General features: G+C 34.2%; 2 protein-coding genes across 5 annotated transcripts; one reads left to right on the top strand and one right to left on the bottom strand.

Annotated features, from left to right (window-relative positions):
- Positions 1 to 3,199: 3,199 nt before the first annotated feature.
- Positions 3,200 to 8,030, bottom strand: LOC111799119 (NAC domain-containing protein 41-like). 3 transcript variants are annotated; one of them, XM_023682527.1, is made up of 7 exons: positions 7,761 to 8,030; positions 5,833 to 5,910; positions 5,533 to 5,746; positions 5,035 to 5,252; positions 4,785 to 4,961; positions 4,367 to 4,637; positions 3,200 to 3,839 (listed from the first exon to the last, which is right to left on the bottom strand). In XM_023682527.1, the coding sequence occupies exons 3-7, from the start codon at positions 5,690 to 5,692 to the stop codon at positions 3,562 to 3,564; spliced, it is 1,104 nt and encodes a 367-aa protein (XP_023538295.1). In that variant the 5' UTR covers positions 5,693 to 5,746; positions 5,833 to 5,910; positions 7,761 to 8,030; the 3' UTR covers positions 3,200 to 3,561. The 3 variants fall into 3 exon arrangements, with proteins under 3 accessions (XP_023538295.1, XP_023538296.1, XP_023538294.1); XM_023682528.1 differs by lacking the exon at positions 7,761 to 8,030 and adding an exon at positions 6,665 to 6,985; XM_023682526.1 differs by lacking the exon at positions 7,761 to 8,030 and adding an exon at positions 6,716 to 6,985.
- Positions 8,031 to 10,652: 2,622 nt separating this feature from the next.
- On the top strand, positions 10,653 to 15,853 carry LOC111799218 (methyltransferase-like protein 2). 2 transcript variants are annotated; one of them, XM_023682671.1, is made up of 9 exons: positions 10,653 to 11,051; positions 11,134 to 11,362; positions 11,538 to 11,665; positions 11,984 to 12,017; positions 12,685 to 12,760; positions 13,453 to 13,630; positions 13,716 to 13,805; positions 14,873 to 14,972; positions 15,059 to 15,853. In XM_023682671.1, exons 1-9 carry the CDS (start codon positions 10,767 to 10,769, stop codon positions 15,196 to 15,198), a joined length of 1,260 nt encoding a protein of 419 aa, XP_023538439.1. In that variant the 5' UTR covers positions 10,653 to 10,766; the 3' UTR covers positions 15,199 to 15,853. The 2 variants fall into 2 exon arrangements, with proteins under 2 accessions (XP_023538439.1, XP_023538438.1); XM_023682670.1 differs by lacking the exon at positions 15,059 to 15,853 and having other exon boundaries at positions 10,676 to 11,051; positions 13,716 to 13,800.
- The last annotated feature ends 94 nt before the right edge of the window (positions 15,854 to 15,947 follow it).

Below are 15,947 nucleotides of genomic sequence, written 5' to 3'. Positions count from 1 at the left end.
AAAATCATTATTTGAAAAGACAGTTTTCTTGAATTTTTGTGTTTTTTTAAATTAAATATTAAAGGATTTTTAAAGAAATTATGTTCTTTTTTTTTTTTACCAAAATTTTTATTAAAAAAATGAAGAAAAAACCATTGAATTAGGTGGAAGCAGGGTGGGCTTTTTCGTAATTTCACGTATATAAACATTAAATCAAAATAATTTTTTTAAAAATAATGAAGAAAAAACCGATTGTTTTTTCCAAATGCGGGCCCCACATCTCTACCTGCCGTCGGTGTTGTCGTATATCTCCGCCACACTCAATAAATACTCCCCAAAATCTATATATATATATATATATATATTATATATATATATAATTAAGCTTGAATTAAAATTGAATTAATTTTTTTAAAAAATTATAGTTCAAATTTTTCTAATAAATTTATTGGGTATTTTTAAATATTTGGGAGTTAATAGATAAAAGATTGAATTTTTAATTTTGTATATAATTTATTTTTTAAAAAATAGAATAAATCTAAAATTTACATTTAAGTTTAAAAAATAAAGAAAAAAAATCGGGAGTTTATTTATTTATTTATTTATTTTTCCCTCCGTTAATTTCCCGCCAGTAGGGAGGAAGGTGAGCCGTCGGATGGGATTTTCCCGCGCAATAGATCCAACGGTGAGAAGTGGAGGCGGGGAGGGTCGTGGATAAAGGCAGGAATGTTTCACAAAGCATGTGTAATGATGGGGAATATGGCTTTTCAAAACGGCGTCGTAAAAGGCACCACTCCCAAAATATAATTCTAAATTATTTTTTTCAATTATGATAATTTCTTTTTGTCTCATTTTATATAATTAAAAAATAATTACTTACTTAATTCTCTCATTTAACTAAATTACGGTATCGCGTTGAAACGTTCATACAAATACTAGAAACCATTTTATAAGTTTAATGTGACACTCGAGTAAAAGAATGGTATATGAATGAACTGGGACCATATCGACCTTGGCCTAAGCTTAGCATTCGCTTATAAAGCTAAGCTATTGGCGAGACGAATTTTGCCTAGCTAGTCTAGTTAGTCTGATATCAAGTAGACGAGACCAGTTTTACGTAGTTGGTCTATAGTCGATTATAAGTTAAGTTAGACGAGCTATAATTTGTTTAACCTTAGTACGCCCTTTAAGCTTTAAGGCTCTTACGAGTCTTGGACATATTGACAATTTTACCCTTAAGAAAAAAAAAATATTTAAAGTAAATAATTTCTTAAGCTATGGGCTTGAATTTGAATTTTGAAAAAGGAAAAAGAAAAAAAAAAAGTTTGAATGGGCCCACTCCTTTCTTACCAATAAAATGATTGGTTCTCACATTGTCCACCTGTCTCTGACACATCTGACAGGTGGATAAATATTTAATTGACCTGCCCTACCCTGACCTCCCTAACAACTTCTAATTTCCTTTATTATTTAATCATTTCCTTTTTTTCAAAAAAAATAATATTATTAATTAGCTCTTCTATTAATATATCACAATTAATTTATTCAAACTTATAATAATTACTAAAATTAATTAAGTATTTTAGTAATAATCATTTTATTCATATAATTTAATCTATTATTATTATACAAAATTTATAAATTATATATCATTTAAAATAATTTATTCCACCGATAATTTTTTTTATACTAAATACCTAATTATATTTGAGGGTAATTATTAATATTGATTACAAAATAAATAGAAAAACTCGAGAAAGAAAATTAAATTAGCAAAAATGGTTTTAATAACTTGAATTAATCAATAAAATAACTAACAATAATTAAGTAATTAAAAGTAAATAAGGTAATAAAATTGGAATGAAATATAAATATTGTTAATTTATGATACAATTTTCATACAACATCCGATTATTTGATTTATATATATTCTAACTGACAAATTCGAACCGGTAATGGGCTTCTTCAGCAAAGTTGGGTCGGCCCAGAATAATGCAATTTAACCAGCCCAGGCCCGAAACGGTAATGGGCTTTTCAGCAAGTTGGGCCGGCACAGATTAATGCAATTCAACCAGCCCAGGCCCGAAACGGTAATGGGCTTCTTCAGCAAAGTTGGGCCGGCCCAGATTAATGCAATTTAACCAGCCCAGGCCCGAAACGGTAATGGGCTTCTTCAGCAAAGTTGGACCGGCCCAGATTAATGCAATTCAACCAGCCCAGGCCCGAAACGGTAATGGGCTTCTTCAGCAAAGTTGGACCGGCCCAGATTAATGCAATTCAACCAGCCCAGGCCCGAAACGGTAATGGGCTTCTTCAGCAAAGTTGGACCGGCCCAGATTAATGCAATTTAACCAGCCCAGGCCCGAAACGGTAATGGGCTTCTTCAGCAAAGTTGGACCGGCCCAGATTAATGCAATTCAACCAGCCCAGGCCCGAAACGGTAATGGGCTTCTTCAGCAAAGTTGGACCGGCCCAGATTAATGCAATTTAACCAGCCCAGGTCCAAAGTTGACTCGCCTAACGACACGTGTCCTTCCATTTGCTGCATAAATTCCACCTGGAAATATTATTAAAATTAGGCTGGATAATTCATAATTAATATTATTTTATAATGATTTTTAGAGAAAAAATTACTTAAATTTAAAATAATAAAAAAACCATTTTTTAGTAGCTTGTAAAGGTGATGGCTTTTAGAAAAGTGAAGGTAGTTAAAGTCATTTACACTTTTGTTTGAGTTCAAATTTTCCACCTTAAAAGTTAAAAGAGGAAGGGATGAAATAATAATTTATTACGTATCTCAATAATAAAATTAATTAATTATACGTTAAAACTTTTTTATCAGCTACCAAATGAGAATTGAGGAGACTTTGTAACACGAAATCTTTGGATGAATCAAATAACATCTACTGAACTACGTTAATCACCGAAAACAATTATTATTAACAAACAGGGCAAAGGACGTAGTAGAGAAACAATTATTATTAACAAACAAGGCAGGGGGCGTAGAGTTTTGAAGCGAGGAAAAAACAACAATTTGAGAGTGAAAGAACAGGAATTTTACCTTATAGGTAGGTGGATCAAATAACAGCTCACTACTGAACTACGTTAATCACTGAAAAACAATTATTATTAACGAACAGGGTAAGGAGTGTAGAGTTTCGAAGCGAGGAAAAAACAACAATTTGAGAGTGAAAGAACAGGAATTTCCCTTATAGGTAGATGGATCAAATAACAGCTCACTACTGAACTGCGTTAATCACTGAAAAACAATTATTATTAACAAACAGGGGAAGGAGTGTAGAGTTTCGAAGCGAGGAAAAATCAACAATTTGAAAGTGAAAGACCGGGAATTCCTAAGAATGGTGGAAAAACAAAAATGAGCAGGGCTCTACAATTACACTAACTTTGGTAAGCTATGAATGGAGTAGTTTTCAAAGAGTTTAAACTAAATGTAACTTACTCTAAACTTAATTAAACAGGATGAATTTATGTTACAAATCACACAATTAACTTAATCTAACTCATTTTTGGTATACGTGGAGATATAGATAATGCAGCAAAGTGTAAGATGATGAAGAACATCTAAAATGAGAAGAAGAAGCAGAAGTACTTTTTCTGAATCTTCTTCATTCTGCTAATGCTCTTCTTCTTCTTCTTCTTCTTCCCTCCATCCATGGCTGCTGCTGCTGCTGCTGCTGCTGCTGCTTCTTTACCTTTTGCCACCACCTCGTTCTGACAGCTTGATGATGCCTCCCCTTTCAACAGCTCTGGTTCTTTGCACCCTGAACCGGGCACTATCGACTCGGGTTTTGGACTCTCTTCGCCTGGTAAGCGGCTTCCATTGGTGTCGACAAGAGATTCTGGGAATGAGAAGAAGTGAAATGGTTACGAGTTTGTACTGTTAGTTTCCTGCTCGAGCGAAAAAATCAGCAGCAGAAAGTACGAGGAGAACTCGTATGTTTACGTCTAATTATCACCCAACATGTGAATATGCATAGCAGTGAAGTTATGGTTGAAAGCATGAGGAGAATTTACATTTTTTTTTTGTCTAAATAAATACTCGAGGATTGTTGGGAGGGAGTCTCACATGGGCTAATTTAGGGAATGATCACGGGTTTATAGGTAAGGAATGAAGTCTTTTGGGGAAGCCTAAAGTAAAGCCATGAGAGCTTATGCTCAAAGTGAACAATATCATACCATTGCGGTGTTAATTTCTTGAAGTAAATACTGAAAGAACAGCATAATCCACAAAGATTAGGTTACTAATTTGCAGAATGTTCTGTTCTGCCTTCAAATTCTAACCAGATTATTCTTGATTCATAACGAGTACGAAAAATGGAAGGCAAACAACACGAGGACGAGAACAGTTTTGAATGAATTGACAAACCTGAACCTCCTTGATGCACCACCTCCGTCCTTAGTCTGATGGGTGCAGAGGATCTGATGCAGGCAGCATCTCTTTGTACCGTGTCGAAGTTATTGTCACGGTCTATGTCTCTTAGTAGCGCCATTGGATCAAAATATTCATCTGAAGTGAAGGACACGCGACTAGAATTTTCAGAACTTGATGATGAAGATGCTGGGGTATCTAAATCCTGAATTTCCAAGAAGTCGCCTCTCGAAATATAATCCATATCAGAACGGATCACTTCACGCATCTACAAAACATCAGTAGTCATTAACTGAAAATAAAGACACCACTTGCGACTCCATACCGAGCAAAGAAGCAAGGGGGGAGAACAAGGGAGTGATCGGTTTCCGATGATGATAAACAACTATTCTGAACCAGTAAAAAAAGAGGCTACCTCAGGCTGGTTTGTGGATCCATTTTCCATGTTATTTGAACCATCTGGAACAACCAACTGGTGATTTTGGTTGATAGATTCTGAATTGGGAACGGTAGAAAGTTCGATTTTCTGAATCTTTTCAGGGCTTTGAAACTGTTCATCTCCAACAAAGAGTTTGTAGAGTGAGCTAGTTTCCTGCATATTGGCCAACCAAACAAGCATGAATGATTGAATGAATGACTCGTCCCAACCAAACAACCAGACGTACCCTTTGCTTGCTGTTTCCGCTCGTGCCTGAATCAGTCGTCCAGTACTCGTGCATAACCCAGGCTGTTTTATGCTCATGAGGTGCTTGACCTTCATAGTATTCAAAAGTGGCTCTCCATCCAGTGAAGAAAGAGTCCGAATACAGTTTAATATCTCCACCCTTCCGCCTCCAACTCGAGTTGGAATTTCCATCGCACTTTCCGTAAAACCAAACACCCTCTGTTTCACCAGGACAATTGAAAAGTGATTCAGTTTACATTGAAGCCACAAAAATCAACCAGAAACTCATGGCCATTATATGGTAAGCTTGTTTAAGCCTGGAAAAATATGATGTTTATCCAGCAATATATATTCTTTAGTCGATCTTAGATGTATTGCAACTTTGATTATATTGGTTAGGAATCTGAATAACATCATCATATCCAGTTCTTCCGATACTCGAGAAAGATCAGGCAACGCAAAACATGAATTTTTGCGAGAAGGAAGACGTTAGAAGTACCTGGTAAGTTTTCGGGTTTACACTGGTAAGGATCTATACCAACAAGAACATTTTCTGGAAGAGGATCTCCATTCGATATCCTTCTTAATACCCGACAAACGTCCTTTTCAGTAACAAATAAATCAAGTGTAGCTGGAGAGGTGCCTGTTGAAGGAGTCATTTCAACCAACGCCAAGGAGAAGATCGAAGTTCAGTCTGGTTTTATCTTTGAAAGCTATAGCCATAAGAAAATCGAGTAAATTTGAAAGAAAATAATCCAATATCGAGCATGAATTGATCAAGGAGAAGAGATTTTCTTACATGAACAAAGAATTCAATGATGATGCCCAAATGATCAAGCCACACTGATCTATAACTCCACACAAACTTGGCACGTCCCTTCATGAACAAACATGATTTAGATCAATGACAACAATAGCAAAGGAGATAAAAGAGACGATCAAAACAGACCATATGAACTTCGTAGAATTTCACCTCGCAAATTCAAATCCAAGTACTACGATTATACCGATTCATCAGTGGATAACAAAATTAAGGCGAAACACTTGCAGCTCACGGCTCAATATAACAAAAAAATCAACTAGAAAGAATTATCATCACATTTCGAATGAAAAAGACCATAGAAATGAAGAAGTCAACCCCGATAATGTTTGGGTAAATGTTAAGGATATTTAGTAATAAATTATAGTTTACCATATATATTATATTTGATATTTTATTATAAGGCAAATATTAGATATTTGCCTTATTACCATAGGTATCTTTCCATTTATTGTTATTTCCATTTATTACTATTTCCATATCCTTGTAATTTATTTGATTATAAATAAGATAACTTTCACACCATTTAGGTGTGGTGGATTAATCAAACATTCACAGTAAACCTGGATAACCAGATCGCTCCATCGTTCAAAATCAACAACGAGTTAGCCGACGAATTATCTCATCGGCATAAAACATTACGAAATTTCAATCATACAAGTAGAAAGGAAACAAACAAACACACAATTCAACAACAAGAACTAAACCCTTCCCACAACTCCGATCCTGCAACTCTCACCAAGAAACGACGGAAGAAACACAAAATCAGAGAAACAAGTAAAGATTTCATCACTAAAACAGAGAGAATTACAGATAATAAACCGATTATTGACAAAATGAAGGCACATCGGAGAACTCTAACCTCGAAGATACCGACGAAAGACCCGGACTGACAGAACTCGACCAGTTTCTTTCGCTCAATCGCTTCTATACTCCGCAGACGTGAAGTCGACGAGTATTTATAGCAAAAAGTAAGAGTGATTAGAGCTCATAAGCGCACCCATGATTACACTAATCCCCTTCGCATTCCACCCACGGCTAGCCGTAGCTCAGTCGCCGAGACGAGACCGCTACGGTGGGTGCACACTCTTCCCTCGTCAGTGTGCGACTCGGTCCGCTGCTGTCGTCAGCTTCCCCCTCTTCTTCTTTTACATCCCATGAAAACATTACAGTTAACTATGGTTTATACATTACAGTTGAACCATGGTTTATGCTCCATTATGCTCGTGTTAAAATAAAATAAATTATATTAATCTAAGCTCTCGTGACTTTGCTTTAGGCTCCCAAAATGTCTCATTCTAGTGAAGATAGTATTCTTTATTATAAACAAATGATCATTCCCTAAATTAGCCGATGTGGGACTTTCATCAAACAATTTTCAAAACACGTGTTAATTTTACAGATATGTTTGGATGACTTTTTCGAGTTAATTCACCCGTTGTGGGATATTTAGGCCTTCTCATAGGTCGGGATTGCTCGAGATCTGTCAAATACTTAATATTCAATTCACAACCTATCTCGAACACTTGCCTAGTTAAAATTTCAGTTTTCATTCAACGTCCCATCATTTATAATAATAATTAAAAAAAAATTAATAGATAAAGTTTATTCGATATATTTGCGACCATAGTCACTATGGCAGCCAAGTTTGACTTTAAATTAGTAATATATATACATATATATATATATATATTTTGTGAATAATTAATTATAAAAATATGATTTTAATTTTAAAAAAGAGAATAATAAATGCTTCTATTTATAAAAATCAATGAAAAAGTAATTTATTTTCACTACTTATTATATTGAAATATTAAGACAAAATAATTATTAATTTTCATTAAAGTTTAAATATTNGATAATAAACCGATTATTGACAAAATGAAGGCACATCGGAGAACTCTAACCTCGAAGATACCGACGAAAGACCCGGACTGACAGAACTCGACCAGTTTCTTTCGCTCAATCGCTTCTATACTCCGCAGACGTGAAGTCGACGAGTATTTATAGCAAAAAGTAAGAGTGATTAGAGCTCATAAGCGCACCCATGATTACACTAATCCCCTTCGCATTCCACCCACGGCTAGCCGTAGCTCAGTCGCCGAGACGAGACCGCTACGGTGGGTGCACACTCTTCCCTCGTCAGTGTGCGACTCGGTCCGCTGCTGTCGTCAGCTTCCCCCTCTTCTTCTTTTACATCCCATGAAAACATTACAGTTAACTATGGTTTATACATTACAGTTGAACCATGGTTTATGCTCCATTATGCTCGTGTTAAAATAAAATAAATTATATTAATCTAAGCTCTCGTGACTTTGCTTTAGGCTCCCAAAATGTCTCATTCTAGTGAAGATAGTATTCTTTATTATAAACAAATGATCATTCCCTAAATTAGCCGATGTGGGACTTTCATCAAACAATTTTCAAAACACGTGTTAATTTTACAGATATGTTTGGATGACTTTTTCGAGTTAATTCACCCGTTGTGGGATATTTAGGCCTTCTCATAGGTCGGGATTGCTCGAGATCTGTCAAATACTTAATATTCAATTCACAACCTATCTCGAACACTTGCCTAGTTAAAATTTCAGTTTTCATTCAACGTCCCATCATTTATAATAATAATTAAAAAAAAATTAATAGATAAAGTTTATTCGATATATTTGCGACCATAGTCACTATGGCAGCCAAGTTTGACTTTAAATTAGTAATATATATACATATATATATATATATATTTTGTGAATAATTAATTATAAAAATATGATTTTAATTTTAAAAAAGAGAATAATAAATGCTTCTATTTATAAAAATCAATGAAAAAGTAATTTATTTTCACTACTTATTATATTGAAATATTAAGACAAAATAATTATTAATTTTCATTAAAGTTTAAATATTTTTGTTTTAAAATGATAAAATATATTAAAATAATCCAATATTCAAACATTTACCAAATCACTAATTAAATATTTATTGGGAATTCTTTACAAATTTTTTTAATTTTTACTGAGTTTACTTAATTTCACTAATTAATAACTGTATTAACTTATAAGAAAAAGTCTCGTAATATTTACTTTTACCATTTTCTTAATGTTTAAAGGATACACGTGGCGAAATATGATTGGCTGATAATGGAAGAAAAGCAATTTCAATATAATTAATTTACAAATATTGATGATAAGACAAAATAATTATTAATTTTCATTAAAGTTTAAATATTTTTGTTTTAAAATGATAAAATATATTAAAATAATCCAATATTCAAACATTTACCAAATCACTAATTAAATATTTATTGGGAATTCTTTACAAATTTTTTTAATTTTTACTGAGTTTACTTAATTTCACTAATTAATAACTGTATTTACTTGTAAGAAAAAGTCTCGTAATATTTTACATTAACCATTTTCTTAATGTTTAATGGATACACGTGGCGGCATATGATTGGCTGATAATGAAGAAAAGCAAAACAAGTAGGATAACGAAGAGATTCGTTTTTGTTACTTTGGAATATACAAGACTTTACTTATAAATAAATAAATAAATAAATAAATATTAATAAAAGGAAAAGGTGGAGAGTGAAATATTGGATAATGTCGGCGCGTGAATACACGCGCATTAAAAACTAAATATTTTCAGTCTCTTCAAAATAAATAAATAAAAGGAAAATATGGAGCGTGAAGCCACGCGTATTGGGTCAAGTCGGCACGACCCGCATTATAAACTAAATATTTTCCGTCCCTTCAAATAAATAAATAAATTAATTAATTAATAAAAGGAAAATATGGAGCATCCGAAAATTAAAAGGCCATGCGTAGCGGCGAAGTTTGTGTCCGACGTGTATTGAGTAATGTCGCGCGTGAATCCACGCGCATTATAAGCCAAATGCTTTCTCTCTTTTCAAATCCAGAGGTGCCCAAAATGATAAAAATTAACTTTAAAAGAATAGTATTTTAAAAAATACATTTAAAACATTAAAAAATTTATTAATATCCTTCGACTATAATTAGTATTATATTTAAATAATATCTATAAAATTTTAAAAATAATATTAACATTTTTTTATTTTTATAAAAAAATTAAAAATTTTATTACCCTTAATTAATTTCTACGAATTATCTCCAAAATTTTTAATATTATTATTGAAAATTTATGAATATGTGATACTTAATTTTTTGATTTTTTAAAAATAAGAGTATTAATTAAATTTTTTAAACCCTCTTTTAAAATTTTAAAGGCATTTTTAAAACAGTCAACCATTTTTATTTTTATATTTTTAAATTGAATTTTTTGAATTTTTAACAAATTTAAGAGTAATATCGAAATTTTTGAAAGTTTAGAAATATTTTAAAGATAAATTATCAAATTTAATAGTATTTATATTAATTTAGGTTTTCAGTATTTTAAAAATAATTTTTAAATTTTTTAAATTTTTTGTCAAATACTTAAAATAAAAAGAAAATACTTTTATTGTTGCTGTATGGGAAACTATTGATATCACATTTGAGAATAGCCTTAAAAAATTGATTATTTATTTATTTAATTTGATTTTTTAGCCTTTTTTTTAATTTAAAAATATTATCCAAACTCTTTTTAAAATTTAAATGTATTTTTGAGATAAATTAAAAATTATATATATATATATATATATATATATATATATATCTTTATTAATTTAGCATTTTTTTTAAAAATAATTACAATAAAAATGACGTGGCGTTCGAAAAGGTCGGCGCTATCTGAAATTTTTAATTCAGATACAGACAAAGATCTTGACTTTTAAAAAAATAATTCCAGGACCTTCTTCTCCGTTCCGTACGAGCAGTCGGTTTATTGTTCGACCGGTTCGGTTCGCCGTCGGGTTCCGACGGTGCGCTCGGAGAGCGGCAGCGACTGTGGGACCTGTGAAAATGGAGAATCGCTTAGCGAGAGATGAACTCTCTGTATTTTTGGAGTCTGGAATTTATCGCTTCCAGAATTCCAATTTCATTTTCGTTGATCCAGTTCGTGTTCTGAATCGTTCGTACTTACGGTTTAGGGTTTCTCCTTCTGGTTACTACCGACGATTCTTCGATCATGTGAAGAAGGGTTTGGATAACAGGGATTGTTTATTGAATGCGAGGAAGCGGAAGAGGAAGGAAAAGAAATCCCGCTGCTTAAACGAGAAAGAACTTGCTGCCGATCAACGCCACCAGGTTTCTTTGATTTGTAATTTGATGTTGCATTGTTTCTGTATGTCTGCAATGGTAAATGTTTTACTATGTTCATGTGCTGCAGGTGGCGAAGCCTTTGTTGCTTATGGCACACGAGTCGTTATTGCAAGCTACCGATCTGTTGAGCGTAATGGGCAGTTTAAACCGTGAGATTGATTCTTCAGCAGGAAGCAGATGGGTAGAATTGCCGAATGATCATCAATCATTGATCAAACACGGAGGGGTTTGGCAGGCGCCTTTATATGAAATAACTCTCAAACTTCCTGAATCCAGTCCATCCAGTGAAGTTGCAGGTTGTAGTTCATCAAATTCCAGAAGGGATATTATATTTATCTGATTCATGCTGTTACATTTTCATTATAGTCGAATTACACTTTGGATTAGAACAGAATTTCATTTCTTCTACCTCCAAGCAAATCCATGCTGGTAACAATTCATGACAATTTATATGTTCTTCGTCTGCTTCAGGATCCTCTTTCAAGAACAGAGTAGTTCCCTTGTTTAATAACCTGGTTGTCAATGAGACCTTGAATGAGGTTGAAGCTGAATTTCTTGATCATCAATATATATTGCCTCGCGAAAGTTGCTTCTACATGGTATGGTGGCTACTTTGGCTAACATTTTTCTGTTTTTGATTTCTGGGTCCATTTATTAATGAAGAAAAAAGTTAAGGATTTTCATTTTTCTATTGGCTCCATTGATAAGTGTTATTTGTTATCCAAACAATGTTAATTATTGCTGGTCTTTTGTTTTTTTCCTCTTTAATTTTGCAAGTTGATCTGATCTTCTCTTCCAAGCAGACCTATCGTTGTTTTTCATGAAGAACCTCTTGAGATGCCTTCATTTCCAATATTTTTAGGTTTAGTTCTAAGTTTATCTTACATGAAATTATTTCTCTTGTTTCCATGTACAAGTCTGATTTGAGGATGGTTCACAATCTTATTCCTGGTAAGGGCAGCGTGTTTTCGTGTTTTAGACGTCTAGTTTTATGTCTATTTTCCGAATGATTGTGCATTTCAATTATGTAATATCTAATAGTAATGATCGTTGAGGCCTATTTGAACTTGATTTTGTTTAGTTTTCTGTTCTTGAAATCAAGGCAGCTTGTTTCCTTACATAAATATTTGAATTCTTAGTCAAATTTCAAAAACAAAAACAAGATCTTATAAGTACTTTTTTTTTTTTTTTTCAAAACTTGACTTGATAAACCTACAGGTGAAAGTAGTGTTTATGAGATTAATTTTCAAAAACTAAATGGTTACCAAATGGGGCCTTGGCCCGATTTATTTACTTTCTGAACAGTAAATTCTGTTGATCCTTGCTTAACTTACCACCTTGCCGAATATCGTTCTCAACATTACGTCATGTAGTTGGTTCTTCCTTTTTAAACATGTGTTCTTTGTCATTTAAATTCTCTGCTCCTTATTTTATTAGAATGCTATAGCTCTCTCCCAGTTTTTCCATCGTACGTCATCGTTTTCCCATTTTAATTTTAGGATTTATGTAGAGAAATTGCTTGTGAGGCTTCATGTGGGCTTAGGAAGAATATGTGTATACACTGTTTGTTTTGTCTTGTCACTGGAAATGTCTGATTATATGTTTGGTTGCTATGCAGCTACAGCTAGCTCTGGCTTCAGTCTTATAGTGATCGATCCACCGTGGGAAAATGGAAGTGCTCAACAAAAATCAAAGTATGCTATAGCTTATTCATTTCCATATCATTTTAAATCACCAAGCGTTTTTCAGATGATTTTAGACTCCCTATGCATTTAGAGTTTAAGGTGTAAACGTAAATATACTCTTGGTGATCTAATCACATTCAGGATAGCTTCAGATGTACCTCTGTATAAGAATGCTACCTGTATGGAGTTTCGGAGGTTGTTTGCTTAATCGGTGCACCATGGATTATTAGTAGTAGTAAATTAAGAAGCAAATTTTATGAATATAGGAAAAAGATCACGAGAAATTAGTCAATAACAAACCTAGACGGAGTCGATCAATTATCTAGAATTGTAGAGATTTGATTAATCCATGTCAAATTTAAACCTATTAATAATAGATCGTTGATCATCAAATCCTTATTGTCGACAAATTACTGTCAATAGTTGTCATATTATCTCGACAACTTACTATATTATCCTTGAAAAAGTGATTTTTTTATTCTTATGCAATTTTCAGTAGTATATTCATTTCGTCCCGATGTCGAAATCTGTTGCTATCGAGCATTGTTGAAGTTTATGATCTCGTAGTTAATATGCGTCTAGAACTATTGGGATATTGTCAATAGTTCTGGAGTATCCTCCTGGTTTTGCTGTACCTTCTTGCACTATGATTCAGTATTGTACTTACGGGAACTTAATGCATTCCCCATTTAACCATCAAGGTATCCAACATTGCCAAACCGTTATTTCTTAGCTCTGCCTATTAAGAAACTGTCTCATAGCAAAGGAGCACTGGTCGCCTTGTGGGTGACGAACAGAGAAAAGTTTCATCGTTTTATCGAGTTGGAATTGTTTCCTTCATGGGGAGTCACACACATTTCCACTTTTTACTGGTTAAAGGTCTGTGTTTTCCTCTTCTTTTCTTCTCTTTCCTTCCGCATCTCTCCCCAAGTTGTTTTAACCTTCAGGTACCTGCAAATTACAGGTCAAAGCGGATGCTTCGTTGATAAGTGATCTAGATCTCTTCCATCACAGGCCGTATGAATGTCTTCTCTTGGGCTATTGTCACGGTGAGGTATCAAGACTGATTAAAATTGTATTGATTAAGGAAATAACTTACCTACCTTAATTATGGGAAAAATTTGCATGTTGTGCCCATCATGAGATGAATAACATAAATTCAGATAATCTGTATATTTTGTTGAATTATAAATGGATTTAGTCTCTGAATTTAACTTTTTTTAGTTTGGATTGTGCTTCGGTGTCATTAACAAATGCTTATGTAGATTAAATACCAGTTAGTTTGTCTAATTGTTTGCAAATTCTACCTTGGTATGTGTCACGGTCATATTTGTCCAAGGCGTGGTGTCGATGGCCGTATGCCCGTTACATGCCGAAACCCTTGCCTTGTGTCACTTTATCGCTTTCCTTTACTGCATTTATGATGTATAATTGCCTCTTGCTTTTTCTAAATGTATGATGTTTCGGCAGAATCATGTCTACGCCTGGTAGACATGAAACGCCCCATATTGTACTATAGGGGGGTGTGATTAGTTGTCAACTCCTCTCCCTGATTTTGTATAACCGTTTGGCGAAATCATGTCTAGGCCTGCTGGACCTAAATCGCCTCAAAATGTACTATAGAGAGATGCGACTAGTTGTCAAATTCTCCCTACCCGAAAAGTTATATGTTATTTAAGCCGTTGTTGTTGCCTTTTGCTTGTATGTCATATTATATCGCTTTCAATCTCTCTCAACCTTGCTTTCAACCTTGCTTTCAAAATCTCTGTCCCTTTTCTCAAATTGGGGTCAAAGGCTTTGAGCATTCGTTGCCCGGCCGAAGGCGACACGATCCTAAGTTGGCTTGACTCACTCTGAGAGTGAGTGCCACACAATCGCCCAATTCGCTGCCAAGGCCGATTGTAACACCATGCCATGCCATGCCAGGATATTGATATTGTTTACATAAACTAAATCCATAATTTGATTCAAACTTAAATTACAATACAAGTAAAAAAATTGATATAGGGTCACTTTTATGCATGATTTTCCAGTGATGCTAATGGCATTTAGTTCGAACTGTTCCATTTTGTTAAATTTTTTTACTGAATGTTGATTTCTTTAAAATGTTTGTGAGTTAAGGATGACATTGAAGACCTGAAAATTTTGGAGCAAACCGTACCCAAAGATCAAGTCATCATTAGCATTCCTGGTGATTACTCGAGGAAGCCACCAATTGGAGGTATCACTATGAACAATGCTTCTCTTTTAACTCACATGGAATGAAATTTTGCCTTCATCTGTTCTACCATTCTGCTTTCCATCCAGAGCTTCTGCAGGAGTACGTACCAGGGCCAACGCTGGGTCGCTGCATCGAACTGTTTGCTCGAGAGATGACTCCCGGATGGCTTTCTTGGGGGAACGAGCCCCTTCACTTCCAGGAATCGCAACACTTCACAAGGACATAGCCATGGCCATGCTATGCAATCCCTGTAAGCCCTGCAACTCTTCCCCCCCTTCTGCTGCAATTTTTTGGTAGGCACAGAGAATTCAAAACCTCACAGAACTGAATTTGTTAAGAGGTTCATGCATCTGTCTTCATGAAAAGGGGGTAGAGCGCTTGGGATCATGGTTGGTGGGGCTTGTTGCGTGAAATTAAGTAATGTGTCATTTTCCAAAGCCATGTTTAGAAAGGACTAGGACCAATATTTGGCTGCGCATTAGTATGTTAGGTTTTTCTTTTTCTTTTTAATGTTTGTAGGTCGAGATAGCTAGAAGAGAGTTGTTAGACGAACTTCTATTACGTTGACGACAACTACCATACCTATAGATTCAGTAGAGCGTGAGTACACTCAACAGTGTCTCACGAACACTGTGGGTATGATTAGAATGTCTCTACATTGAGTTGTGAACTTGTCAAAGCAGAGCAAGAAATCACATAGAGTCGGCCGATTCAAGGGTCGCTCCCTCCGGTCACTTTTGTGTTATGAAACTATTAGGGGTAGATCGACTAACCTATTAATTATCTGTAGATCAACCCGAGTTGCGATGCTAGTTACTCCTAATTTCCTCGTATATGTTATCTTTTATTTAATCAATTGGGCATTTCTTTTGGGAAAAGTATAATTATATGTTAAATTATATTCATTGACTTAGAAATAACATTCACTTAGAGAAGATTTTGAGACAGGTTCATGAGATTGGAAGGATGTCATGT

Source organism: Cucurbita pepo, chromosome LG07 (assembly GCF_002806865.2).
Source record: "Cucurbita pepo subsp. pepo cultivar mu-cu-16 chromosome LG07, ASM280686v2, whole genome shotgun sequence".
NCBI classification, from domain to species: domain Eukaryota; kingdom Viridiplantae; phylum Streptophyta; class Magnoliopsida; order Cucurbitales; family Cucurbitaceae; genus Cucurbita; species Cucurbita pepo.
The sequence above is the reverse complement of the archived record's forward strand: the minus strand, read 5'-3'. Positions and strand labels throughout refer to the sequence as shown.

Bases quoted from the DNA above. Each gene is read 5' to 3' on its own strand.
- LOC111799218 (XM_023682671.1), top strand. From the start codon at position 10,767: ATGGAGAATCGCTTAGCGAGAGATGAACTCTCTGTATTTTTGGAGTCT. The intron at 11,666-11,983 runs GTATGGTGGCTA...TCCATGTACAAG, and splicing joins GCGAAAGTTGCTTCTACATG to TCTGATTTGAGGATGGTTCA. The intron at 12,761-13,452 runs GTATGCTATAGC...TTAACCATCAAG, and splicing joins AGTGCTCAACAAAAATCAAA to GTATCCAACATTGCCAAACC.
- LOC111799119 (XM_023682527.1), bottom strand. From the start codon at position 5,692: ATGACTCCTTCAACAGGCACCTCTCCAGCTACACTTGATTTATTTGTT. The intron at 4,962-5,034 runs GTACGTCTGGTT...GCCAATATGCAG, and splicing joins GCGGAAACAGCAAGCAAAGG to GAAACTAGCTCACTCTACAA. The intron at 4,638-4,784 runs GTAGCCTCTTTT...GATGTTTTGTAG, and splicing joins GATCCACAAACCAGCCTGAG to ATGCGTGAAGTGATCCGTTC.